This window comes from Penicillium digitatum, chromosome 5, assembly GCF_016767815.1.
Source record: "Penicillium digitatum chromosome 5, complete sequence".
NCBI lineage: Eukaryota > Fungi > Ascomycota > Eurotiomycetes > Eurotiales > Aspergillaceae > Penicillium > Penicillium digitatum.
Window position 1 is genome coordinate 2,327,083 of NC_089388.1, and position 16,235 is coordinate 2,343,317.

Genomic DNA, 16,235 nt, shown 5'->3' on the forward strand with positions numbered 1-16,235 from the left:
GTCACCTATGCAAAAGGTCCCGGATGTCTCAATGGTGCCACACCTAAGATAGGTATAATTGGCCCGAAGATAACCGGGCCACTACATTGACTCATTATATCTAAATCGTATATGTCGTTCAGTTAGCCTTGTCTAGACTGCGACAACGCCCATTGAAGTGGAGACACTTTTAGCGTCGCCAAGACATATGCGGGCACTATTAGCAAAGTGGATACTGCCAAGAACTGATTATGTACATAAAACAGCCTAATTGTCAGGGTGCGGGCTGGCAGGACGGTATGATAGGAGATGACTGGTAGGAACAGGTCATAACAGATCAGATTCCCATTGACAGGTACAGGCAGGGGCAGGCTATTATACAAGACGTAGCTCGAAGAGCTACAACAGGATCTAGAACTGAAGTTCAGATAAACAGGTCGGAGATCACGTGCCGTGATCTTCCTCTAACTAAGCATCACGGTTTGCACCGTGACAGTGACTCCGTAAAAGTTTTTATTTCGTTCAACAGTTATGAGCCCGGATTGTTCCAGCCATGTCCGAAACGGTCAAAAATCAGAATTATCGAAGTTCACGGTTCGAACCATCGATCAACCAAAAAAAGCCTTCACAAAGACGGAAGCGCTTATCCAACCCACTCAGAGTCAAAGAGGAATTCGCTGCAGCGATAGGACAAAAAAGGAGATGGGAGAAAAATGGGACGAAGAAGCATACAATACGACTGAAAAACCAATACCGAACATGTATACGACATGGCATCCCTCGAAGTTACAACATCGATGCATCCATCCCCTGGGGGGTGTGTCAAACCTCAAATACGGCCTCCCTAGGCCATAAACAGGAACCTTGGTTTTTGTTATGGTCTAGTGGAAAAGTACGCTGTATTTCGTTCAACAGTTTTAACACCCCTGGCCCCACACCCCCTATACTATGTAATTTTCTGCCGGATTAAAACTCCATGAATTCAAAGTATCTATCTAGTACGGCGTATACCACCCCTGGCTCTCAATAATAGCCTCCACCTGGTTCGGCATGGTCTCAGAGAGATGCTTTAGATGATCTAGATCTAATTGACCCCATGCAAGCTGCGCTGTAGCTACCAAAATAGCCTTAGTTTCGTCATTGTTCCTCATATGAATGAGATCGGGCCGAAGCTTATAGATTTCAGCTTTCAATAGCGCCCAGAGGTTTTCAATTGGGTCCAAATCCGGCGAGTACGGAGGCTATTCCATAACTTCAATATTCATTTCACGTAAAGCATCCCGAACAACGTATGCAGTATGTGTAGGCGCATTATCATGTTGAAAAATAGCACCTTCATTGGACATCAAAGTAGGTAGAATCCGGCGGTATAACCCTTCAATAACAAGATCAGTTATACCCGTACGCTCAGCCTCAGGATTCCCAAAGAGTAGGATAAGCCCCGTTCGGCGCGTAGCCCCCGAAAAAGCAGCCTAAAACATCTGTTTAACTTGCTTGCCTCGGTGTGGTAATCCTTGATATTATGCTTCTTTCGGCTGGTCTCTCGGGCGAATAAAGGTCCATTCTCGACGAACACCAATCCCACGCTCAACCGTACACTTATCAGACCAAAAAACACGGGCCCAATCCTCAGGGGTAAAGTGTCGGTAACGTACGGCCCAACGGAGTCGTTTAAGTGCAGCTTCCTCAGATAAATAAGGCCTCCAGCTACATCTCCATTTCCAGAGGTTTTCAGCATTTAAAAGGCGTCGAATTGAGTCGTTTTTCACTTTATAAGATACCTCAGTAAGAAGGTCTTCGTGGGCAATACGTGGATTATTCGAGATAGCATCCAAAAGACGTACTTTGTCGGTGGCATCAAGCTTCTTTGGTCGACCAGAGCGAGGTTTCGTAACACCAGCACGCCGTTCGTGCTCCTTTTTAATTGTATACCGGATTGTAGAGAGAGAAATCCATGGGTACCGGTTGTGAATGCGCTTATAACCCCAATGAACAGCCGAGTGAAGCTCACATATCATCTCTCTAAGAGCCGGGGTAAGCTCAGATCGAGCAGGCATTACTGGCAGCCTATAAAATAGGAACATTATAGGGGTATAGAGAGCAGAGAGAGGTAGAAAAACGCGAGATATACGCGCCATGGGCGAGCTTCACTAGCGCGTGATATAGAGCGGTGTATACTATAATGGAAGGTGGTATTTAGGTGGGGCCAAAGGGGGTGTTAAAACTTTTTGCGTAGTGACTGTACCTCCACACTACCACGGTATATTGTAAACGAGATCTAACATCCCGTGGCAAAGTTTACGTTTCAACAACTAATTTATCCCAAGCATTCATTTCCTCTACCACCTCTTCCATACATCCCCATAGATCCACTATCCAAATCCACATTGAACCGTGTGCCAATCATTCGGGATGCAAAACACTCGCCAGACGTCTAGCGAGTTCCCTGTGTCGCAAATCTGGGGCTAAAAATAACGCCTTTCGACATCCACAATCAGTTCCTGTGGGGCAACGTGGCGTCCAGAATTTTTGTCAAAGGGCTGTTCCGCTCACTTCGGCCATTCAGTAAAGGACCAGGGCCAAGCCCCGACATCTCGTGTGTTTGAAGTCAAGGTACAGAATAGTGTTTACAATATGCGACGGGCTACTCGGGAGCCGTTGCCAGCGAATCTCAGTACGCAAGTCTTGGCGGTTTGACCTTGAACTCTACCTAGGGCTGCCCAGGATAGTGGCTGGTGGGTAGGCATTTCCCGAGGTCGAAACCTGTTGCAGCTGTGGATCCCCTTTTACGTGTTGTGTTGCTGTCGCAGCAAGTGGTATTACTGTAATATGGGATTCAAACAGCCTCCGTACAAAGCGCTGTGGTTGGTATTTGCAGGTTTCTTATAGATTTTGAAAGTTATCATCTATTCTTAGGAGCGGCTTGGGGGATTCCTGTCGAAGGAATTCATTGCTTGCATTCAGCCTTTCTTAAGCTTAGGGCATAGGTCGAATTGTCATGTTAAGAGAACGTAGAACATCGCCAAGCTGTTAACGTAAAATTAATTGTGCATCAACATCGTTTTGTGGTCCATACTCCGGCGTTGGAAGTTTTATTCTCACACTTCATACAGACAGAGAGGCTGTCACACTCATACTCGTTCTATGATTTAGAGACGTTGACCGAAACACTTGCTTAAAAGGTGAGATGCAGATTGATTCCGCCCTTGTCGCTCTGTGAAGAGCCCATTGAGCTATGTCGATTTTCTCCTAGTTTTACGCCCACCTACAAAGTAAGATGACTTGGATCCGAGGTAACTTACCGTTCCTTCCTGTCGATGAAAGGATAGATACCGAGAAAGAGATGAGTTAGTTGGGGGCAATGGCCATATGATCCATTATGCCTTCCTCGATAGCTTCTGTGAGGTCGGACTCGAGTTCGTGGTTAATTGCCTTCATTTTGTAAGGCACAAGGTTGTGACAAGGAAACTGGTGGAGCTGGCTCACAGGCATTTCCGAACTACCAAAGTCCGAATTGACCTTCGAGCTCCCAGCACTCAGGGCAAATTATTGATTGCTTGCTGTTGTCCTTCTAGGTCGCTTCATTGTTGAATGCATTAACTGGCTGCAATCAGGAGGCAGAAGCAATTGCGCTTATGAAAGCTCCTGCCTAGGATTAGAAACTCAGTGCCAATACAGTTAATTAAATTAGATGATGTAGCGCTTAAACATATGTAGACACCGGTCTGGTCCTTGGCTACCAAGAGCGAGCCGTGGTTGTTAATCATTGTGTTCGAGGTGACGCGACTGACTCCAGGTTATCGACTCCTCCCATGAAGATTTAATTCAATTCCTAACTCAACTTCGGGGGCCTTGTAATATACCCAGTGAAATCACCTAGTAGCCTCGAGAGTGGCGATCTCCGTGTAACGCAGTGCAAATGATCAAGTCACCTGCCTCGGCAGTTTCTGTCCTTCTACCAACATCCCTCGTAGAATTACCTGTTCGACCAAGCCATGGATGATGCAAAGCCAGTTGACCAGAGATTTACTAAAGCGCTACCGAAAATTGAGGTCTGATTGATACCTTGTTCCCTTGTTCTACTATATGGCTTTGCTGACTGGATCACGCTCCAGTTGCACGCACATCTCAGCGGGAGCATCAGTCGCCAATGCCTGCATGAAATCTGGAAACGCAAAAAAGCGCAGAATCCCGACCTCGATATCGAGGATCCACTGGTACTGATGCCCCCAGGAATGGTCGATTTTACGCTGGAAACGTAGGTGTCTGTGCCTGCACGGGATCATGCTGCAAAATTGTTGCTTTCCAAGCTGACGAAAGGTCAGGTTCTTCTCAACATTTTCCAAGTTGACCTACCAGCTCTGTAACGACCTACATAGCTTGGTATACGCTACCAACTCAGTCCTCGAAGACTTTCTTAGAGATGGAGTAGTGCACCTCGAGCTACGGACCACACCAAGAGAATCTCTCAGCATCACTTGAGACCAATATATCAACTCAGTTCTGGATACCATTGAGAAGTTCCGAAGCAAAACTGAACGTATGTCCGTGTTTTTGATTTTAGCCATCGATCGCGGGAGCATGACAGCAGCAGAGGCCGACGAGATCGTCAATCCTGCAGTCAAAAACAAGGCTCGCGGGGTCGTGGGCGTTGATATCTGCGGTAACCCAACCAAAGGCAATATCAGCATCTACAAAGAATCATTTGCGAAGGCCAAAGCCAATGGGCTAGGAATCACCCTCCACTTTGCCGAGACAGCAGCTTCGGCTTCAGTTAGCGAACTGTCGACCCTTCTATCTTTCCAGCCTGATCGACTGGGACATGTCATCCATGTGCCTGACGAGATCAAGAAGGAGATTGCGCGACGTCAGCTCGGTCTCGAGCTGTGCATTTCTTGCAATGTTCATTCAAAACTGATTGATGGCGGATTTATGGATCACCATTTCGGTTATTGGCGACATGATGACTGCCCGATCGCGCTATGTGTGAGTGTATCCAACCAAGATAAAGCGTTTTTCACCTTTCTTTCCCTCTAACTCTGGATTTCCACAGACCGACGATGTGGGGTTTTTCTGTAGCCCCGTTTCCAACGAGTACTTGTTGGCCGCACAGCACTTCGGTTTGAGTCGGACTGATCTGTTGGACATGTGCAATAAGTCTGCAGATACAATTTTTGCTAGTGAGTGCTACAAAGGGAGAACTCAGCTCCCAATCTCTATTTCTCTTTTCAATTTCTCTTTTGAAAAACTCATTCATCTCACCTTACCAACTCATGGGATAAACCGTCTTTCATATCCCCCTAAGCTCCAACATCATCATGGCAAACGGAGCCCTGCCACAAACCCTCAAGTCCATCACTGCCACGAAAATCTGTTCTCTTCTGTATGGATTATGCAGTCAATCAAGCGACCGACGGCGCCTTTCCGTACCGGCTCCATGATGACTTCTGGTTTTGGGGCGCAGAGAATACTTGCGTCAAGGCATGGCAAGCACTGGAGCAGTTTACTAAGGTAATGGGTCTGAAGTTCAACATGGAGAAGACTGGAACTGTACAGATGGGCATGAATAAGACCTTGAAAGAGTAAGCTCTTCCCATTGGTGACATCTGCTGGGGCTTCCTGGTTCTAGACGCGGAGGAAGAAAGATTCATAATCGACCAGACCCAGATTGATGAGCACATCGAAGAGCTTTCACGGCAGCTTTTGTCCTGCGAAAGTGTTTTCGCTTGGGTACAGGCATGGAACAGCTACTTCGGCCGCTTCTTCGCCAACAACTTTGCAAAACCAGCCATTTGCTTTGGTCGAGACCATATCGACATGGCCAATTCTACCCTGAGCCGCATCGAACGCACACTTTTCAACAAAGCCTCAGATAGTGCAAGTCCTTCAGATGAAATCAGTGGCGTCACCGACCATCTACGCACTGTGATCGCAGATCGGTTCGACATCCAAGATCTACCTGATGGATTCTTCTATTATCCCATTGAACTAGGCGGCATGGGACTCCTCAATCCGTTCATTAGACTGCTCGCCATTCGTGAAAGCATCAAACAGACCCCCCGAAAGCTACTGCACAAGGCCTCGCTAAAGGATGAAAAAGAATACGAGGCAGCGAAGGAAAGGTTCAAGAAGAGAGGCGCTGATGTAAGCAGCCAGTTTTGGAGCAAATGGAACGGCGAATCCATGCCATTCATTCATGTCTCTGGAAGAGTACACCCGCTATCCGGAAACATTCAGTCCCTCTCTTGTGGATGTGTATAAGAAACTTACCGAGGTGCCGAGCGAGGCAAGCGTGGCTCGGACTTCAAGCTTTGAAAGGGAGCAGAATTCACTTGATCAAAGGTACTCCACAGGCTCTATCTCTGCTTACTGGGGGACTGATGCCCTACTGGAAATGGGTGGCGGAGTTGTATCACGAAGGGATGGTTCGCACGTACGGTGGCCTGGCTGCTGTGAATCGCGAGTTTATGCCTCTAGGTGTCGTTAAGACACTACGGGAGGGTAAATTCAGATGGCAGAGCTGATTGAGGATCGTGTATCTGAATTTGCTTGGATGTCTTGCGGCTTCGTGGCGAATGTCTCTTGCATGAAGCAGATCAAAAATATCTCCGACCTAGACAGAACAAAAAAAAATTTAAACTACACACTTTTCCACATGATTCAACTCTTAAACTAAGTTTCCTATAATTCCGAGGTTATCTCTTCTACCTTTTGTTCCCAAAATCTCAATTTATTACTTTCCCATATAGAAGTAGCTCTAGAAGTGATAGCCCTAGGGCAACGTGTTAAATTTATTAGAAATGCCAAATCCAAGCGTCGTGAGATTGAGCTCCTAGAGGAGGATGAAACTAAAATTCTGATCACTAGATGACTCTGGGAAGCGGATCAATGCCCAACACTTTCAGCTAGCAGTGTTTATTTATGAATCATGCAGTCTTACTCGGGCTGCAAATAAGGGGCAGATTTGTAAGGAAAATTGTAATGATTCTAGCCATATGATCCTCGTTTAGCTATCTATCAATCATCCATCTTCAAACACCAAAAGGTGTTTTGGGCGATGTAGAACTGGACCCCCATACTGCCTGATGTAGGAGATCCAGTACGCATCACTATTTACACCAGTAGTTACATTACGCAGGTAGTTGGTGTTACGTTGAAGAGGATTTTGAAAATTCAGCCATTAGTAAGTTAATAGCAATGGACTACAAAATTGATAATAGGAGGTTCTGTTTTATGAAAGACATTAAACAACAAAAGCCAAGATGCTATTTAAGACGGGCAATGTGAAGTAGTGTTTCTTTAGCTCTATTTGACCATTCCTCTCTCTATTCTGAGCTCTGCGTAGCGGCAATGGCCTGGAAGAGTCGTCCAAACCGTGATCCAATTAGTTGGGGCCTGCACCTAGAGCAACAACCTAGAGATGATCGATCGGTTCCCAGGACTATCTAATTTCATTCAATAACCACATGGACCTATTTGAAGCTACCTAGACCCAGATCTGCAGCTTAATCCCTCCTGGCTTCCTACCCTCCACTCCTAGCGCTGATAAACTGTCTCCAACGCCCGTAGTACCATCACTATGATGTATACCGGTGTGTCTGCATTCGGAAAAGTGCTTTTTAAATGACTTTTGTGCTTTTGATTATAAGGTTTACCATAGCCTGGATGGTGCTTGGTTCCAAGACGTACTTAACTCATTGCGATGCTTAAAAGGCTCTTCCCATCATCGCCGAAACACTTTTCGGCGTGGCAACCATGGATATAGCCCTAATTGATCTCCATCGGGGAAAGTACCCTTGAATTGTGAGCAACTTCTATGGAACTCGATATCGGCTCTCAAGAAGGCTTAGTAGTTTTAGAATCTCAGTCAACATATACAACCATCAAATTCATTTGTCCTTTTCATTTTTCTTTCTATTTCATCTATTTCATCTGACTATTACATCATTTTGCCATCAAGTATACATCCAATCCACTTCAAGTGCATCTCAACCAGCCTTCACTATATAGTAATATCGAATACTCGATCGACTTTACGAGATTGATACACCACCACCCCACCTCCAAAACCTCCAAGGCCTTTTCATATAAATAACTTAAGGCTATATACAACATAGTACGATGGGAACCGTGCAAGCCTACTACGAACAGGTCAAGGTCTCCAACTGGCTCGATGCCATTTCTAGGGACAACGAAAGTATCGACCCAAGGTACGCATTCATCTTTATATGTGTCTCTTCCAAAGTAAGTTTACATGATTCAAAGGACACTCGAAGTCCATCAGGTGGTCACAGCCCACCACAACACCCACTACCCGGACCAACCATCTCGGTCCGAAAAACACCCATCCCCCTGGTCATCGCGCTGTTCCTCCACCGACCTACAAACTCAAGGTCCACTAAAGCTGGAGCACCAACCTTCAGCTGCGAGACTACTCGGAAAGTCTTCTCTTGGTCGGCTGTACGACCAAATCAGCCAACACGAACCAAGACGGACATTCACCGAGTTCCTGATCGAAGAAGACACAATCTCGTTGGCCACGACCGCGACTGACCCGGAGTACGAAAACTCTTTCCTCCCATTCTGTGGAGCATTGCCACCACAATCCGGGGAATCCTCTGCATCCACCTCTACTTCCCCATCACCCTCGACCTCTCCGCCTACCAACCATGAGCCCCAGTGGTTGCCTCTTGTGGTTGCACAAGTTGTATCGAGCAAAGCCCGCAAAGCATATCGGGTCTTGAAGAAGAAGTTTGGTACATGATCCATGTCTGATCATGTACCTTTTGATTACTATTTTCTGTTGTCGCTGGCACCAACCACATCGTTCCCGCGAGGGAACACGGGGAGCAAACACGGGGTACTCTTTCCAGCTGGGTGATTTATCCCAAAGGGTTTTAGCCCGGTTGGTTTTAACGAGGCCCCAAGTTATGTGCAAAGCACCAATATGTTTTGTCTGTTTTATGGGAAAATTGAAAATTTCCCATGTTGATGCCCTGTACGCTATCTTTTTTTTTGTCAGGAAACGAACACGATCTGAAATTTTTTCTATCTCAGTAATGAGAAGTGTAGAAATGACTATAGGTTCGTAGAAAGCGTATAGTTGAGGTGCGAAGTGCAGATGGTGGAAATGTATAGATCGAAGGCGGTCGGCCCACCTGCCCCGTGTTGTCTCGGCAGAGTTGCCTCTCCACGATGAAGCCACCGTGAACAACTGCGGCCACAGGGCATCATCAATAACCACCCCGTTCATCTTGAACCGATTCTTCCACAACAGCCAACATGGATCCCTTTTCTGCAGAGGGCGGTAAGTCTTCCGGCCCCTTCAGCTCCGATCAGGGCTAATGCAGTTTCCCCGCAGAGCTCCTCAACATCCACAGCGCCTTCCACTCAGGCCAATACCAGAATGTGATCGACTTCGAGACCGCCGCGCTCTCCCCCGAGAACAAACTCCCCGCTCAAGTCCTCAGACTCCGCGCCCAGATTGCCCTCGGCCAATTCGAAGAAAGCCTCGCCGAGCCCTCTATCGAAGAGGATAGCCCCGACTTGTCAGCTGTCAGGGCCCTGGCCCTGCAGTCCTCCAGCAACACAGACGCTGCCCTGCAACTTGCGCAAGAGCTCGCAGAGAACTACCCCGAAAACAATACCGTGCAGGTCCTTGCTGCTATTGTGCTCCAGGCCCAGGACCACAGCGAGGAGGCGCTGGCGCTACTGTCCAAGCACCAGGGTAACCTCGAGGCGTGAGTTACCCTGTCGCAAGTAGAGTGCGACTTAGGAAGCACATTGATCTGACAATGCGTCTTTAATTTAGCGTCTCCCTCATCGTCCAGATCCACCTCCAACAAAATCGGACCGATCTCGCACTCAAGGAAGTTCAAGCTGCCAAGCGCTGGGGTCAGGATTCGCTGCTGGTCAATGTTGCCGAGTCGTGGGTTGGCTTAAGAGTCGTATGTCGATGAGAAACCAATTTTGTCTGTTTTGATGTTGTATAGGTGCTGACTTTGTGTTTTAACTCTATAGGGCGGCGAGAGTTACCAGTCTGCTTTTTACGTCTACGAGGAGCTCGCCTCCGCACCCGGCACCTCTGCACCGCTATCTATTGTCGGTCAAGCCGTGGCTGAGATCCACCTGGGTCGTCTCCCCGAGGCTGAGGCTGCCCTCACCGCCGCCCTTGAGAAATACCCTACCGATGTGGAGTTGATTGCCAATAGCATTGTTTTGAATGTGTTGGCTGGCAAACAGACTGAGGACCTGGAGTCGTATGTTATTCCCTCATGGCACCGTTCAAATAGGAGAAACATGTCGATGCTAACTAGTCTCGTCTAGCCGGCTACAGCAGTTCCAGCCCGCGCACCCCCTTCTTACTGACATTCAGGAGAAGAGCGAGTTTTTCGATACCGCGGCGGCTAAGTTCTCTGCCAAGGTGGCATCATAGAATAATTTAAATACTGTTCCATCCATTTATTGTTTTGTTTAATCCGAGTCAGGGGAGCCTATCCTGCTTGTTTATGAAAAGACACGACCTCCCAATTTCGCAGTTGGAACCATATCTGGATTTCCTATTCTTTAATTTGGTATGAGACGTAAGAATAATAAGAACCCGTTTCTTTCTAACCCTTTTGCCCCGTACCATGTGGCAACAAATCACAGCCAAGCAGCCAACCACTGTCTCAACTCCGAACCTGTCTGAGTCTCCATAGAAATACCATAAAACGGCGCAATATGTATCTCATCATCCGCAACGACAAATGTAGTCTGCTCAAAAGCTGATTTGATCTTCTTCACGAATTCCTGGACAGGTGAAAGCAAGATCTCATCCCCACCAGCAAGAACTAAAATCCTCTCCGTCTTCGCACCACTCCAGCACTCAGCCGGCGCATTAAACGGCTCAATCCAAATATCCGCCGGGCTATCCCCACGGTACGAAGTAGACCACCTCGTCAAAATCGCCGGCGTAAGAATATCCTTCCATAGGTTATCCTTCATCGACGGCCACTCCGTGCTGAAGTCTACCCACGGCGCCCAAGTAAAGACGCCGGCTAACGGGGCCGACAGCGCCAATGGATCGATCTGCGCGTGTGGATGAGAAAGGTGCAGCAGCGTCGCTGCGGCTAGGTTCCCGCCTGCCGAGTCCCCGCCGAGAATCACGTTGGCCGGTGAACGGCCCGTCTCGTTGACGATGTAGCGCAGGGCTTCAACTGCTTGCCGGAGCTGGGTTGGGTACTTTGCGTGTGGGGTTAGTGTGTATCGGAGGAAGAATACGGCTAGGTCATGGCCGGTTTCGTTCAAAGATTGCAGCATCTCGACCCAGAAGTCGAAGTGGGCTGGGACGGCGGGCAAGGCGAAACCGCCACCTGTTTTCAAGAGATTAGTGTTTTGTTTGTGCGAAAAGATTCCGTCTGAGTAGGGTCTTTTGCTTTAGGATGAGGATTTCTCTCCGTATTATTCGGTAGAGATGGGGAATGCACCGTGGTAGTAGATGATCACAGTCTTGGCATCCTTATTTCCAATCCAGTGGCCCTCTGTGTTGTGTGGCAGTGTGACGGTCTCGGGTTGAAGACCGTGCTTTTTCATGACGGCTGCGTAGACCGCTGAAGTCGGGAGAGTGAGGTACCTGTGCGATAGTAGAAAGTCAATGGCTTGTTCATTCTCACTTTTGCAACGTTGAGATTTATATGCACAGTAATTTCGAGTGAGAGAGAAAAACATACTTCATCTGTTTATCAGACCTACGATCAAAGATTCCCCGAGTCACGGCGGCCAGAATGTGTTGGTCATAGCGCTTGGGGCTGGCTTTACCCCGGAAAAGACCAGTAGTGGCAGCGTACATCATGGTGGCGTACATTGATAGGTGCAGGAATGGGATATTTGCCTTTTCCCAAAAGCTGAGCTGGGGGACATCTTGGATGGACGACATTGTGAATTGAGCGATTGAAGCTCTTGGGATGGGTTAAACAAAAAGAGCTGAATCCCAACTTTTGTAGTTCATCTCGGCATCCCTACTCATTCAGTTCCCTGGGCTGTAGGCTCTGATCGGCGCCGATCGATCTACATCGGGATGTCTCCATAATCCCTGTTTCGGGCCAACTTCCGCGCATGGCATGAGATTGTGTCTGCGGGCGTGACACAAGAAGCATGAAAAAAGAAAGTGTAGTGGGTATTTCATAAAAGAGACCAAAACTGAGGATTGATTAGTCCAATGAGGTCAGATAGACAGTTACAACTGCCCAGGCAATGAGTATGTCGAAACCAAAAGTGTAACCTATGCCGAAAACGGGTGTGTCGAAGCCAAGGGTGTAACCTATAGCTGAAAACAGTGTAAAATACCCGAAATCAAACGGTCTTATATTATGGTGTCGTATAGTTTTATAAATTGTATGTAACGTTGAGTTAGCCTTATCCGCATTGATTGTTAAAAAGAGCGGATTTTACTATTTCAGCCAGTTAGAGAACTTGGAATTTTTTTTTTTTACTGTATCTAATAGAATGTTACGCAATGCCTAACTGGTCACAGTTATGTTAGAAGCTTTCCTGATTATACTTGCCTGTGCTGATCCTCCAACGTCAACGATCTGCCTCTCAACCGAGCTGTTGCTGCGCACAGTCTTATTCCAGCCTAAGTGTCACGGTGCGAACCGTGATGCTTAGTTAGAGGAAGATCACGGCACGTGATCTCCGACCTGTTTATCTGAACTTCAGTTCTAGATCCTGTTGTAGCTCTGGGAGCTACGTCTTGTATAATAGCCTGCCCCTGCCTGTACCTGTCAAGGGGAATCTGATCTGTTACGACCGGTTCCTACCAGTCATCTCCTATCATACCGTCCTGCCAGCCCGCACCCTGACAGCGACGTGGCTTGCGGAAGAGGTATGGAGATGTTTGATGTGCTGGTGGAGCGTCCTCCATTTGCTGATCTCCTTGGCCACCCTCTTCAGGTTCGCCGACGTCATCTAGATCCATATCATGAATCTCTTCTACCCTTCCTTGGGTAGGCTCGTCCGGCCATTGCTGTTGGCAGAAGTTCTCTTCCTGAGTCTTCTCTTCCGCTTTGTGGGCGAGATTCCAATCACGGGCTTCACTCCCACGGAACAAGTGGAAGAATCCCAACCAAGGGATTGGAATCCCGCCCACAAAGCGGATGAAAGGACAAAGGAAGCACCAGGCCTTGGTTGGGATTATTCCACTTGTTCCGTGGGAGTGAAGCCCGTGCCTGGTGCTTCCTCTGTCCTTTCATCCGCTTTGTGGGCGGGATTCCAATCCCTTGGTTGGGATTCTTCCACTTGTTCCGTGGGAGTGAAGCCCGTGCCTGGTGCTTCCTCTGCTTCTGGTGCAGGAACCATGTTTTCTCCCTTCTTGGTGGCCGATGGCTGTTTCCTTGTCTTTGTTACGACATGTCGTAACACTTCCTCCCTCCCCACCAGACGTGAGCGTACCCCTGAACGCTCCATTGCGTCCCATTCCGCCCTGGAAATGGTGGCCAGCTCGTGGTAGCTCGGCGGCGTCTCCGAGTCCGTGTCGATTATCTCGCCGCCGTCGAGTGGGTGTCGGATGTCCAAGCCTTTCCGACGAAGTTGGTACTTGCCACCTGATGAGCTCCATAGTTGATTGGGGTTCTCAACAAATGCGTCGACAAGTCGGCGGCCATTCACCAAGTTCCTTAGTACTCGCCCCCCAGGTTCGGCGAGTGCGTACGTGCCGAGGGGGTGTGCTTTTAGGATCTTGTACGGTCCGAACCATTGCGACTCGAACTTCTGCTTTGCTTCGTTGCGGACCAATACCCCATTTGCCCGGTTGGAGCGAGCAAGTGGTGACCTTCTCGTCCTGGATTTTCTGGGCTCGGATAGCCTTGTGTAGGAGTGCTTCGTTGGCCTCGGCCCGTGCGTGGTTGACGGCCATGATCTTGTTGTCCAATTCTGCAGGGCCTCGGATAGATGTCACCAGTTCCGTGTCTCCTGGCAAGCGTGGGTGGATGCCGTACACCAAGTAGAATGGGCTCTTGCCGGACGTTGCATGTTCCCTGACCCTTGTGGCGAACAAGGCTTGGGCCAGGTATAGGTCCCACACCCGAGTGGGTTTGCCCATGCAGTACTTGGTGAGCATCCGTCCGAGCAGACCGTTGAAGTTCTCCACCTTGCCGTTCGTCCGCGGGTGGTACGGCGTAGTTGTCCTGTGCTTGGCATTGATCAGCTTGATGAAGTATTGCACTGAGGTGGCAAGTAGGTTGGCGCCATTGTCAGTAAGGAATTCCGCTGGCGCTCCGTATACCGTGAAGATATCTTCATGGAGGATTTCGGCGAATGCTTCCTCTGTGGCATCTGGCAAGGCCTTTGCGAGTGGCCAGCCTCTGGCGTAGTCGATCGCCGTTATGATCCAGCGGTTTCCACTTGGCGTCGTGGGTAGCAAGCCGATGAGGTCGATTCCCCATCGTTCGAAAGGCTTGATACCGGTGCTGGCCAAGTATTGCGCTGCTTCTCTCTCGAAACATTCGTTTCTCCCCTTCGACACCTGGCAGTTCGGGCATAGACGGACTGTCTCTTCCGTGTCCTGCCGTATCCCTGGCCACCACGCGCGGGTCCGTAACACCCCGCGGAGACCTGGGTGTCCGAGGTGTCCGTACTCCTCGTGCATTCTCTTCAGGAAGTCCTTCCTGAAAGGGGGTTCCAAGTATGGGGCGGATGACCCGTCCCCATGTAGGAAGCGCAGCCTTGTGTTTTCCTCCTGCGTGGCGGCCGCTGGCAAGGGGGATTCGTGTATTGCCAGCTTGCTAGCCCAGCGCATCACTTCCTTCCGAAGCATCTTGTCGCTTGGTAGGCTGCCAGCCGACAGATACTGAATGGTGGCCGCGTACCACTCTGCTTCGGCGAACCCGCCTACCTTAGTCATCAGGTTCAGCTTTCCCCAAGTGGGTGTTCCCTGAGCCATATTAGCCGGTCCTTCTCCGATGAAGTCAGGGCGTCGGCTGATAGCATCAGGTACGACCGCTTCTTCTCCCTTCCTATATCTCAGTTCGAGGTTATATGCCTGGAACTCGTCGATCCACCGCGCGAGGCGCTTGCTGTAGGCCCGGGTTGTCGCTAGGTACTGGAGACCCTCATGGTCGGTGATGATGGTGGTCTTTGTTCCGTTTTCCAAGTACCTGTCCCAGGTGCGCAGTGCTTCCTTGATCGCCAGAAGCTCTTTCTCGTGCACCGGGTAGTTAACTCTGCCCCTCTCAGTTTGCGACCATCAAAAGCGACTGGGTGCATCTTCCCGTCCTGGCCTTCTTGGCCAAGCACGAATCCAATCGCCCATTCGGACGCGTCGGTCTCGATTGTGAAGGGCTTTGTTTGGTCGGGCTGGACAAGAACAGGGGCGCTAACAAGCGCTTCCTTCAAACGCACAAAGGCCACCTCGCACTGTTCGGTCCAAGTGATAGGACGGAATTTCCGCTTGCGTAGCTCTTCGTCGGCCTCCTTCGTCAAGTTGTGTAACGCCACCGCTATCTTTGCGAAGTCCTTGACGAAGCGTCGGTAGTACGTGGCCAGTCCTAGGAAGCGGCGCACTTCGTTGACGTTTGTGGGCCGGGGCCAGTCCTTGATCACCTCCAGCTTCATCGCGACCGCTTGCACCTTGCCGTCCCCGATGATGTGGCCGCAAAATTCCAGTTCCTTGGTGACAAATACGCATTTCTTCGGCTTGGCGTAGAGTTTCTGTGTCCGCAAGCACTGGAGCACTTCTTCTAAGTGCGTATATTGCTCGTCGAGTGTCTGGGAGTATACCAGTATGTCGTCCAGGTATACAACCACCGACCTGCCAAGGTATGGCCGAAGGGTCTCATTCATCAGGGTCTGGAAGGTTGCCGGTGCATTGCAGAGTCCAAAGGCATGGCTCTCCATTCGTACTTTCCCCAGACGGTGTTGAAGGCTGTCTTCGGTACTGCGTCGTCCGCCATTCTTACTTGCCAGTATCCCGCCGCCAGATCGATTTTTGACAAGTACTTTGCTTGGCCCACGATGTCCAACAAGTCTTGGATCCTCGGGAGCGGGTATCCGTTCTTGGCGGTGAGCTCGTTGAGGCCACGGTAGTCGATACACATCCTCCATTCTCCTCCCGGTTTCTTGACAAATACCACGGGGAAGCCCCAAGGGCTGGACGATACCTGAATCAGTCCTCTATCCAGTAGGTCCTTCACTTGTCTCCGTAGTTCTTCAAGCTTCTCGTGCGACAAGGGGTAGGCGTTGGCGTTCACTGGGTTAGCGTTCCCCGTGTCGATGTGGTG

General features: G+C 49.3%; 5 protein-coding genes across 5 annotated transcripts; 3 read left to right on the forward strand and 2 right to left on the reverse strand.

Annotated features, from left to right (window-relative positions):
* Positions 1–3,974: 3,974 nt before the first annotated feature.
* Positions 3,975–6,503, forward strand: Pdw03_2034 (uncharacterized protein; the record flags this gene model as incomplete). The annotated part of the gene is made up of 8 exons (XM_066100061.1): positions 3,975–4,031; positions 4,095–4,237; positions 4,305–4,342; positions 4,481–4,965; positions 5,033–5,159; positions 5,285–5,561; positions 5,625–6,123; positions 6,333–6,503. The coding sequence occupies 8 exons, from the start codon at positions 3,975–3,977 to the stop codon at positions 6,501–6,503; spliced, it is 1,797 nt and encodes a 598-aa protein (XP_065957788.1).
* Positions 6,504–8,100: 1,597 nt separating this feature from the next.
* Positions 8,101–8,743, forward strand: Pdw03_2035 (uncharacterized protein; the record flags this gene model as incomplete). Its single annotated transcript, XM_014680738.1, has 2 exons — positions 8,101–8,189; positions 8,245–8,743. 2 exons carry the CDS (start codon positions 8,101–8,103, stop codon positions 8,741–8,743), a joined length of 588 nt encoding a protein of 195 aa, XP_014536224.1.
* A 518-nt stretch (positions 8,744–9,261) lies between these two features.
* Pdw03_2036 (Coatomer subunit epsilon, putative) lies at positions 9,262–10,414 on the forward strand (the record flags this gene model as incomplete). The annotated part of the gene is made up of 5 exons (XM_014680737.1): positions 9,262–9,286; positions 9,341–9,719; positions 9,791–9,926; positions 10,000–10,238; positions 10,306–10,414. The coding sequence occupies 5 exons, from the start codon at positions 9,262–9,264 to the stop codon at positions 10,412–10,414; spliced, it is 888 nt and encodes a 295-aa protein (XP_014536223.1).
* Positions 10,415–10,623: 209 nt separating this feature from the next.
* Positions 10,624–11,896, reverse strand: Pdw03_2037 (Steryl acetyl hydrolase 1; the record flags this gene model as incomplete). Its single annotated transcript, XM_066100062.1, has 3 exons — positions 10,624–11,333; positions 11,448–11,593; positions 11,691–11,896. The coding sequence occupies 3 exons, from the start codon at positions 11,894–11,896 to the stop codon at positions 10,624–10,626; spliced, it is 1,062 nt and encodes a 353-aa protein (XP_065957789.1).
* Positions 11,897–13,152: 1,256 nt separating this feature from the next.
* On the reverse strand, positions 13,153–14,899 carry Pdw03_2038 (retrotransposon ty3-gypsy subclass; the record flags this gene model as incomplete). The annotated part of the gene is made up of 3 exons (XM_066100063.1): positions 13,153–13,562; positions 13,627–14,144; positions 14,595–14,899. 3 exons carry the CDS (start codon positions 14,897–14,899, stop codon positions 13,153–13,155), a joined length of 1,233 nt encoding a protein of 410 aa, XP_065957790.1.
* Positions 14,900–16,235: the final 1,336 nt, after the last annotated feature.